General features: G+C 47.3%; 1 protein-coding gene across 1 annotated transcript; it reads left to right on the top strand.

The window, feature by feature from the left end:
- Positions 1–2: 2 nt before the first annotated feature.
- FGF16 (fibroblast growth factor 16) lies at positions 3–11,068 on the top strand (the record flags this gene model as incomplete). Its single annotated transcript, XM_008636271.2, has 3 exons — positions 3–48; positions 6,322–6,425; positions 10,047–11,068. Coding segments are annotated over 3 exons (396 nt in total), but the record flags the coding sequence as incomplete, so codon positions are not given.
- Positions 11,069–11,363: the final 295 nt, after the last annotated feature.

The raw sequence follows: 11,363 nt of genomic DNA, 5'->3' as shown, positions 1-11,363 counted from the left end.
TCCCCAACGGCACGGTGCAGGGCACCCGGCAGGACCACAGCCGCTTCGGTAAGGGGCCGGGGGGGTGCCCGGCCGGGCCGGGAGCAGGTGCCCCGCGCGTACAACTAATTACCCCGCTAATATAAATCATCCCGGGACGGATATAATTGGCCTCCTAAATAAATGCGCTCACTCCCCAGCAATGCGGGAGTTTTTATTTCCAATTTCCTACTCTCCCGGCGCTCAGCGTTTCTGCAGGTGCACTAAGAAAAGGAAAAAAAAAAAAAAAAAAAAAAAAAAAAAAAAAAAAAAAAAAAAAAAAAAAAAAGAGGACGGTGACCAGCTCTAGCTGTGCCTCTGAAGTTAGTGGTGAGGGAGGCAAAACAGAGACGTTCCTGGTTGGAATTTCTTGGAAATTCCTATGTTGGAAAAAGAAATTCCTCGCTTTTTTTTTAGTTGTTTCTCTTTTTTTCTTTTACTCCTCCTTCTTTTTGGCCTCTGCAGATATTTGTGAGCTGCTTTCTTTTACATGCATGACTTTGATTAGAAGAGCTTCTCCCCAAAGCGAGCAGGGATCAGTTGGCTGGAGGGGTGTCAGGAGCTGGGTTTGGGAAGGTTGTTGGAAAGGAAAGGGGGAAGCTGAAGAGGGAAAAACACTTAGGGGACCTCAGAAAGAAGATGGAACAATAGGCAGAGCACCGTGGACTTGACCTTGCCGCCCAGGATACAGCTGGAAGACTGCAGTGCCTGTATCAGTGGCACACAAGAGCAGGGACCTCTAATGAGACTATATGTAATCTTCAAAAAATGCATCCCAAGCCGCAGGCGAAAGAGTCCAGTCAGTTTGAGCACAGCTAAGAGAAATTCCCGCTACTCCCGCATCTAGTGCAGGTGTCTGTATAAGCTATCAACAAGTCCCATGCCAGTGATCTCAGCTATGTTGTCAACAGGTTGCAAGACGTGCTCGCAAGACTTTTTATAGTTTTCAAGTGATTTAACTCCTCAGTGAAAGGAATTCTTTTTTTGCCTTTACTTGTTTGCAACCAGTCAGTTCTGATACTCTAGGAAGTGCTTCTGCTGCTATTGTTGGAGGTGTAAGGCAGGTTTTTGGAACAACTGGGGAAGCTTATCTCCGCACCGCGCTTTCCATAAACACCAGGTGTGTGCATGGCATGTCCCTGCCTAAATCAACAAGAAAGTCATAACCTGCGGGTCAGAGTCAGGTACTAATATGCTCGTGGGGCAAGCATTCTTTAATTACCTCCTGAAAACACCCATCTTTTAACGTTTCACACTGCAATACGCAATGGGTTTCCACATTCAAAGAGTTGAAAGCAAACCCATTGCATCTGGTTGGTTTTAGTTCAAGCTGCCACGTAGTGTTTCTAGTCTATCAGTTCTTTTTCTTTACCTTTGTACAACTAAACAGCCAGTTTCAAAGGGCAACATTTGTCTCAGGTCCATTTTTTATAAAGATTGAGTAAAACAAGTGTATTTTCAAACTTGGAAAAAACATGTTAAACATGCTAAAACTTTTCATGAATTTTGCACACTGAAGCCTAAGTCACAGAGTGCTTCCAATAAATCGAAACATTGGCATTCCCTAAGTGTTTTAGCAGTCCACATCCAGCTCCGTAAATTAGACCAGACTTCAGATATTATAGTTTTCTGCTTCAGGGTTTTCCCAGAGGCAGTGTAAAATAAATAGTTATTTGTTGTAATTGCAAGACAAAGCCCCAAAGGATTAGACTGGAATCCTTGCATTCAGATCAAGTTGGACTAAGCCTTGCTTCAGCAGAGACTCAAAGCAATAACGTATTGGCACACAGTATTCACCATCTGCGTTCAGTAGCCATGAATATTTAAATTCCAGTGTCCCTGGTATGGTTCATATTAGGATGTCATGTATCAATGCATTCCTAAATTTTGCATGCAACAGTCAGAAAGGAGTGACTTATAACAGGAATAGGCAGCCTGAGTGATGCTGGGGACTCCAAAACTGTGGTGAGGGATGCAGAGGTAGACAAGGGGTTCAGGGAAGCAGTTTAAAGCTGCCTTAAATCTTGGGGCATCTGGAGAAATACTTAGAAATCCAGGATCAAGGCCATGTGGCTGGAAGGTGCTCCCTGGTATCAGGAGCAGATAATTAAGATGCTCCATGGATGGCTGCAATGCCACAGCCGAGGCACGTGTCCAGCTGCAGGTGGGATGTAGGGTAAAACCAGACTTGGCATCCCCATCTCTTGATTTGGAAGGGATTCAGGAATAGACAGGCAGTATCTGCACCCTCCCATGTGCAGCCATCCCAAAAGCTACCAGATGTGCAAGACATCCACATCTTCCAGAGAGGAAAATAGCCAAAGCCCTGCTGATGCAGAACAGAGTCCCAAGGTCCCAGAAGTGAGGATTAAAGGGAGAGATTCTTTTGTACCACAGCATTTGGGAGTATGACTGTAGGACACAGGGGAGGCACTGGCATCATCCGTCCACACTGCCTGAGCAATCACAGGAACTACTGCTTCTCATCTGTCAAGGATTGGAGCTTTCCTAAATCACACCTGTCTTCTGGAATGTGATATTTTATACTTGTAAAAACACAGATTCTTGCAAGAACAATGGAGCGCAGCTTATTTTTCCTAGAGGAGGTTTAACGCATAATGTGGCAAAGCCCTCTAGGTTTGTTGGAAGAAAGCTCATTCTCACACTACAGAAGTGCCCAAATTCACTCTCTGAACTGGCAGCTCTGGCAAAGTCACTCCCAAAAGAATAAAGTGTTTTCCAAAATATATCTCTCTCACTGCATCTGCTCAGAACCTTCCTCTACAAAGAAATAAAGGATGATGAAAATCTGGAGGGGGTCTGGACTGACATTAGCACCCCTATGACAATCCTTCTCAGAATGAAACTGAGAGAAATTTGCCAGGAAAATCCCTGCCAGGAGGAACTGCTCCTTTTCTGCCTCACGTCTCTTTTACAGCAGCATTAAACAAGTGAACCCAGTGGTGCTACTCACTGCAGTGGAGGACAGAAAGAGGTCTTGAGGTTGCACTGCAGACAAATAAAGGCAGAAAATGAAGCTCTTCTCAGGTACAAACCTGCTCATGGATCTGTTACACAGACTCCTAGAGAAGCTGCTGAGACCTCCAGAGAAAGTTTTGCTGTAATTTTGACATTCAGACCATCGTGCACCTGTTGCTGAACAGTTGTTGAGGTTTTTAGCTGAAGCTTTAGATTTGTAGCCATTAATACAACATCTGATGTTTCTGTACCCCAGCTCCTGAATACAGTCATGTAAGAAGAGACAGGTGCAGGGAGCTGAATTGTTCTTTGAGGGATGGTTTAGAGTAAGGCGAGAGTGTGTGGGTCCAGCCATGGCAAAGCTCAGGAGATTATTCAGTTCTTTGGTGGTAAATTAATCCAGTCAGAGTCTTAATCAAATCTCCCCAAGTCTTATCTGGAAAGGCTCAAGGAACAAAGAGAATGAATAATCAAAGTGAGGAGAAAAAAAAAAGAGGCAAGTCCTGGGAGAAAGAAAAGAAGAAAGCAAAAGAAAAAACAAAAGCATGTTCTACCACAAAAACACACCGCTACAATTGGAAAGAGAATTCTTGAGCTGGCCCCAGTGGCCACTCCCTGTGCTGCTGGAGATCAGATGTACGAAGCTGCAATTTTGTCTAGAATTGGAGTGAGCTAAGGACAGGATGGATATCCGCCCACATATTTTCAGCCTTCACTCTGTCTCCTGACTTTTGTGGGCTCAAGTTACATTCTTAATGCTCTTTCAACATAGTCATCTTCCATGCATGTCTCCAAGTGCCACTCAGAGATCAAAAAAGGGGAATACTACAAGAGATGTTGTCAGAAGAGATTGTCATGGGCACACCTTGGAAGAAACTTCATTTGCAAAACCCATATCTACCCAACCTGCGCCAGGTGAGGGATGTCTCACCTTCCCAATCAGAGAGGGAAGATGCTGATGCTGCTCCTGGCTTGGTTCTTACCAGGTCTTTGGAGACCTGGATTCACATGGCTCGTACAGAGCATGCTTGTGGGCATACTCAAGAAAAGATCTGGGTTCCCCTGCCTTAGACATCCCTCAGTTTCTCATCAGAACCAGCAACATTTTCCTACTTCCCAGAAGTGACAGGAGACAAAAAAAGTGCTGATGCTGAGGACTGTGTCTATACCTATAGGAAGGTCCATCTACCATTCCCCAGGTACCTGATAAGTTTCACTTGAATGTTCCCTTGTCTCTAGCCTGGGGAAGACTCCCCCATTCCTGGGTGTATCTCTGTACTCCTGTTTTACTTTTTACACTCCCTGTAGTTGTCCATCTTCCTTCACTCCCTCCTTTTCAAAGAGTGACTGTGGTAATTTCTGGTCTCCGGATGGGAAAAAGCACTCAGCAGTTCAGTAACTCCCTCGTGTCAGAACTGGTGGGTAGTGAAGGGAGGAAACCACCCCTCATCCTGCACCTCTCTCCTCCCTGTTTGGGATTCTTTTCAGCTAAGAAACCACAACAACTACTGAGGAGAGCAGAGCCAGGGTCTGCGCCTGTCTGGCTTGGAAGGGCTGCCTTCCCTGCCTGTGCTGCCTGTTCCTGGTGTTTCTGCAGGCAGGATGTGTCCCCAGGCCAGGATGTGTAGCTGGGCATATTTCAGCCTGTAGAATGTCTGCTCTGGTCCATAAAGTGCATTTTGTGATGTTTGCTTCCCTGTTTGTCTCCAGGACTTGCCAGTCCCAAATGCATATTTCATCTCCCCTAGCACCCGCTGGTTTCAGGGAGGGCTGGATTAGATGCACAAGCCCCAGAGTAGGCAGGGGAAAAGGAGGACAGAAGGTCTGATGGAAGGTAGGAATTCCTGCAGCCAGCTTAGCTGCCAGCACCTGATGATGAGTCTGCGCTGCACGAAGGGGGACAGGGGTGTCCCATCACCATCTGGTCTGTCCCATCTTTAGGCAGTGAAGCGGTGTCGTCTGAGAGTTGTCACATCCATGCTCCAGGCTGAGGGCTGACCCGGAGCTGTGGCTGGCACTGAAGTCAGCTGGCTCAGGTGGCCGCTTGTCACGCGGTGGTTTTAAACCAGGGCAATACTTTAAAGAGGAGCTCTGGGAGGTAACCTGATCAGAGCATCAACTGCCCAGGGCTGGATGTTTTGGGAGCTATATTAGGAGAGCTGGAGCCACGCTAAAGGTTAGAGCAACTTTCTTCTCCAGTCAATGGAGACATGCAGTCATCAGATGAGATGAGGAAAACCCTCTTCCTTCTGCCTCCCAGCTAAGTAATCCTGCACTGGACACTGGCAAAACTGCCCATGACCTCTAGATAGGTAGTGTGTGGAATCCATAATAACATAGTTCCACCACTGCCTTCAGGAAGTCTTCCTGGGAAGTTTGAAGGTCCTCACCACTTCAGGTGTTGGGTAGGGGCTGTTTGTTTTTAAGTGCTTCACCAAAGGTTCTGTTACAAGTCTTTCCCCCATTGAAACAGCTGCTGGCCATGGGGGTGCAGCAGCCAGACCCTGCTCTTTCTTTCCAGAGGAAATAAGGCTGCCCCTCATTTTTAAAGTGTCTGACACCATCATAGCAGGCTGCAGCCTGTGGGTAAAACAGTTGCTCTTGCAGGGCTGGGGCTGGCTGGGATAGATGCTGCTGGACTGGGAAGAGGCAGGCAGGAGGCTGGCACAGGCAGCAGGGCATAGGGGGCAGGAGAGGGTTCTGGCAGTACTGGTGGCAGGGGATGACAGAGAAAGGACTGGCAGTGCCATGGCTCCAAATGCTGCAGAGGAAATGCATTTCTATCTGTGTGCTTTGAAGCTGGATTTTATCCCTATGGCTTGTATATACATTTCAGGTTGGCAAGTATCCCACTGGAGTGCCGGGATGAGGATGGTCCTCACAGACATCTCTTCTAGTGCTTTTCACTTCTTTTTACTGAACCCATGACTTTAAAACCTGTGGGACAATAATCTTATTGCAGAAGACAAAATGGCACTCCTTTTGGTGAAGAATAAAACCCAGCATGGTAACAGCCTTCTGACATTTCTAGTGGCCAGGCACAAGTTTCTACATCTGTCTTCTTGGTGATAATTACAAAAAAAATCCAAACCCAAACCAACAAAACCTTGCAAAGCTTTTCTCATTAGCAAAGGTAATCCCTCTTGGGCAACTCAAATTCACAATGCTGGGGAGAAGCCCAGACTGGAAACCAGAAGATTGCACACAGATGGGACTATAGAGTTAAGAACTGTATTGTTACTGGGAATGGCTGGTTTGTTTTTGTTGCTGGAGCCTGCTGGTGTTTTTTTCCTCTGGATGATTTGCAGTTCTTTTCTTTTTTAGGGATTTTGGAGTTTATTAGCCTGGCAGTGGGGCTGGTGAGCATCCGTGGGGTGGACTCCGGACTCTACCTCGGCATGAATGAGAGAGGCGAGCTCTATGGGTCGGTAAGTTCAGGCTGGGCTGATTCCAGCACTGCAGCCTGTGGCCTCAGCCATGTCACAAGCTGCTCTGTCACAGGTCCCCCACCTTCTTGGGGTGACACTGATCTCCATCCTACCCTTGATGCCACTGCTGTTATAGCATAAATGATATATAGGAATTGGGTTTGAGGGAGGATTCACTCCTGCTGTGAGAGCCCACAGTGGTGCCCAGCCCCCAGACATCACACTGAGGTTTTGCCTTTCAGACATGGTGTGGCAGTGGCTAGGTAAAGGCAGGGGGACATTTAGCATAAAGCCAGGAACTGCTGATGTGTTTTCACAGCCTGAGTAACACAGCAGTTGTATTCTCCGTGTGGTCAGGTCTGCACCTGTCTGCAGGTCTTATCTTTGTATTATGGCTCTTTAACCAACAAAAGCTGAAATTGTGGCCTGAGTGTTATTGTGAAATTCTCTGTGACTCCTTTTAGGAGTTCAGGGCTGCTGTTCATGATTTCCTAGAAGTGCCCTTTTCATGCTAAAATTTTCCTCTGTTTCGACAAAAAACCCCAAGTGTAAACTCATTAAGTGTTATGACTTGCAGTCAAAATGCCAGGTCTTAACAGCTGGGCAGAGGTGCTTCCTACAGGTTAATTTAACTCAATTCCTAATTATTTAGCTCAATTAAGGGTGGATCATAAAATAAAATGAAATGAAATAAAGCAGTTTTAAACCAAAGCAGAAGGCACTACTTCCTCTCGCCATCAGATAAGTCTCAGAGTACAAGTTAAAACTCATGTACTCTGCATACACAGAAGCTGTGCGAAAACCTTTGATTAGCAAACAGTAAACCATGAATTTGGCTCATTTTTCCTTGTCCCATTTCCACCTGAGACTGCCACTGACCCTTCCACCATTTAAGATGCAGTTGCTGATGTTTATCTGAGGTAGTTGCCCGGAGAAGCTGTGGCTGCCCCATCCCTGGAAGTGTCCAAGGCCAGGTTGGATGGGACTTGGAGCAACCTGGGCTAGTGGAAGGTGTCCCTGTCCATGGCAGGGGGTAGAACTGGATGACCTTTGGGGTCCCTTCCAACCCAAACCTCTCTGTGATTCTCTGATCATCAAATACTGCACGCACCAGTAACTGTTCTTTTCCCACCTCATTTCTGTAACAGCTTCTACCCTGCACAGCAGTTAAATGCAGAGACAGTGGTTAAATTGCAAATGTACAAAAAAGAAAAAAGAAAAATCACCAGGATTCCATAAAACACAAAATCTCCTGAAGCACACTTCAGAAAGCAGGGCTGGAGCAGCATGTCTCCTGTCAAACCCTAAGGCTGCTCAGCAGCTCCTGCAATTGTAGTTTTCACTCGTGCCTGCTGGAGAATGTGAGCCTGTGTATTGCCCCCTTTGCCTTCAAACCCTGCAGCTCTGATTGTGAATCAAGTTTCATGATGGGTTAATTAAATTCTAGAGCCCGTGTTCATGTTACAACACAGAAACAAAAATAGGGTAGCATTTTACAACACTGAATCTGGAACCAGGATTGACCTGAAGTTAGTCGTGGGAGCTGTCTCTGCCCATGGCAGGGGGTTAGAATGAGGTGATCTTTAAGGTTGTTTCCAACCAAACCATTCTGGGATCTTGTGCACCAGGCAGGACGCTGCAGGGACACAGTCAAAAGGCTGCTCCAAACTGTGCTGGCGTCACGAGCCAGGTCCCCAAATTACCCTGGAGTTTTAAAATCTGGGACACGTGGGTTGTACAATGATGGCTTTTCTAACTCAAAAGCCACTACAGTATTCTTAATTAAAGGTCCATAAAACAGTGCCTGACAACAGCATTAACATTACAATGGTATTTTGGGAGATCACAGTACAGCAGTATTTTTAAATTTTCAGCAAGTTTATTATTTCCCTCTGTGCCAACTTTGCCTGATGCCTGTGTTGATGCAGCCAGAGCCAGCCATCCCCACAGCGACACGTGGAGTCCCCTCGGGACACAGAGCTTTTCCGCCTGTCCCTGTTGACCTCGTGCCAACATTTCTGTAAAGCTTCCCAACGATTTCAGAAATGCCACTAATACTTTGGGCAGCACCTTGCCTGCTGCCTGGATTGGTGTCAAGTTCAGTGGGGACATCCCGGGGCTTGGAAAGGAATAAATCACTCCTTGCAGAGTCACCCCAGACTCTCCAAACATTTTCCACAAACACTGTACTCCAAACTGCCTACTGCAGCACAGGGGAATGGGGGCAAAGCAACAGCCAGAGTTCAGCCAGTCATCAGGTTCCAACATATTCCAAGTAGATGGCATCTGAGAGGAGGGAAAAAACCCAGCCTGTATTTATTGACAGATCTGGGAAGAGAAGTCCATTGTTCCCTGGGTCTCAGATGGCCAGGGCTGTGGCCTAGGACTTTTCGAGGGCTCACAACTCACCTCAGGCTTTATTTAATTAGCAGCAAAACATTGAAAACAGGTTCTGAGCACAGGTGAGCTCCTGGATTGTGTTACAAAACACATCTACTGTGGGCAGTAACATTTACTGAGCACTCCGTGTGCCGAGGAGGGGACACATTCCCTGCCCGGATAGTTTACAGTGGAGGGACACTGGGTGTAATATTAGAGCCCTCTACATTTGCAGACTGCCCTTCAGCTGAAAGGGCTCCCAGTCACCCTGGCAGTACCCTGATGGGATGGGATGGCTGGACCCTCTGCAACAGCACAGCAGTGCTGGCAAAGCCATCTGTGTCCTCATGGGGCAGGGGGACAGCCCTGCTGCCCACTGCAGCTGGGTACATCCCTGTAGCTGGCACGTGGAGATGGGAGAGAGAGGGAAGGAGCACTGGACATGAACTAGAAGTCCATCAGCAAACAGCCACTGCCAACAGCCCCCAGCTGTAAGGGCTGGATGGACAGGCTGGCTGTGGCCATGGTGACACCAGTGCCATCTGTCCCCCTATGCCAGCATGGGATGCACCAGCCACACACCCTCATCACATCACCTGTCACCACCCTAAATCTTCCCTGGGGTCTGACATCCCACATCCCTCTGGGTCTTGTTACAGCCTCCCATCACAGCTCACTGGCACTCCAGCAGGTGGAACCCTGAGGAATGCTTTCATTCCCATCTCAGCGCATTCAGCTGTGTGCCCTGAACTTCCAAAGCAGTTCTTGCTCCTGTTTTCCTGTTTAGACCCCTCAGATGTGCTGCCTGCTGCTTCTCCCATCCAAAAGAGGCGATTTGGGCTGCGTGATACCTTGGAGGGCACTGCTGCAGGGGGACATGTCCCTGCCTGGCAGCACGGCCACCCAGTGAGTTCAGACTCACACCTGGACATGTTTGGAGCTTTGCCATGTGCCTCTCTAATTTATTCATGGGGCATCTTTGCAAAATCCACACCCACCTTCTCCTGCTTTTGTCTCCTTCTTCCTCCAACTCCAGAGCTCCTTGGGTCTTGACTTGTGCCCATTTCCAGCTCTCATCCAGGGGAAGCATCCCCAGCAGCACAGTCCCCGTCCTCAGGGGAGCCAGGAGAAGGCAGCTGCAAAAATGCTAGAAAAATAAAGTCAGGAAGGGTGACAGTGTTTCCTATTTTACCTTTCTGACACGAGTGTCTCTTTGTTTCCCTGCTGCGCTGCCCACGGCAGAAGAAGCTCACCCGGGAGTGCGTTTTCCGCGAGCAGTTTGAGGAGAACTGGTACAACACGTACGCCTCGACCCTGTACAAGCACCCCGACTCGGAGCGCCAGTACTACGTGGCCCTCAACAAGGACGGCTCCCCCCGCGAGGGGTACAGGACTAAGAGACACCAGAAATTCACCCACTTCTTACCCCGGCCTGTGGACCCTGCCAAAATCCCTGCCATGTACAGAGACCTCTTCCACTACAGGTGATGGTTCCTGCAGTGTCAGTGTACATACTTGGGCTCCCAAGCTTTTTCCCAGAGCACTCTATTAATAGTCATTCCATCATTCCTGTAAGCGTAGATGACCTAGGGAAGCACTTACATTGAATTCAGACACTGCTGTTCCTCCTTGTTTCCAGTGTATATCAAACCTGGGTTATTTATGGGGCAGGGCGGGGGTAGGGGAAGGGAGGGAACCCTACATTTAATCTTCCATTTTCATTCACTTTCGTTACCTGGTTGCTACAAGAGAGGCTGAATATTCAATGTTATAGTTGCTTAAAGGAACAAGTAGGTGAGCAAACCTGATCATTGGGGAAAAGAAAGTCCCAAAACAACAAAAAAATGAAGAGAAGAAAAGATAACAAAGACCACAGAACTGCTGCAGATGCTGCTGCTGAGCTGGGTTAGCTCCCTGCTAAGGAAAAGCCTTTGAGTGGTGCCCTGCTTAAGCAGCCCAGGAGTTTGCTACATGGATGATGCTCCATGGACCAGTCCTGATGTGCGGGGTTCTTCCTGCTGTTGGGGTGGGAATGGGGCGAGGAACATTATTCAGATGTAAGCATGGATACTGTGCATAAGGACAAAACTATTTATAAAATGTATATGATATTTATTTTATATATTTATTTATTTCAAAATAATTTTATTTTTAATGAGAGATGCTATGACCGGATTTTCATCAGGAAGAATAAGGTCCTACTGAACCAGGAAAAAAAATGAGTTTTAAGAGCTTATCGGCAATAAAATTGTCTTTATATTGTAGATTTCTTGCTAGCCCTTTTTTTGGCACTCTTCAACAACTAACCCAGTATTTCCCCAGCAATATGAACATTAAATCCCACCTCTAAAAGGGCTTTGTACAATAAAGATCAATTACCTACGCCCCAAACTCCTGCAGAAGGATGACATCAAATTACAGGTCTGGGAAGCACCAGCTCAGCTCTTGGCAGGAGTCGTGGGCAGCTCAGTCTCCTTGGGGTGTGGTGCATCCCCGTGGATTTACTGTCCTGTTCTAAACCAAGAGGACAAACATCTGGAGCATCTGCTGTGTTTTGGA

The sequence above is a fragment of the Corvus brachyrhynchos genome, unplaced genomic scaffold (assembly GCF_000691975.1).
Source record: "Corvus brachyrhynchos isolate BGI_N302 unplaced genomic scaffold, ASM69197v1 scaffold346, whole genome shotgun sequence".
NCBI classification, from domain to species: domain Eukaryota; kingdom Metazoa; phylum Chordata; class Aves; order Passeriformes; family Corvidae; genus Corvus; species Corvus brachyrhynchos.
This window is presented reverse-complemented; position numbering and strand designations above follow the sequence as displayed.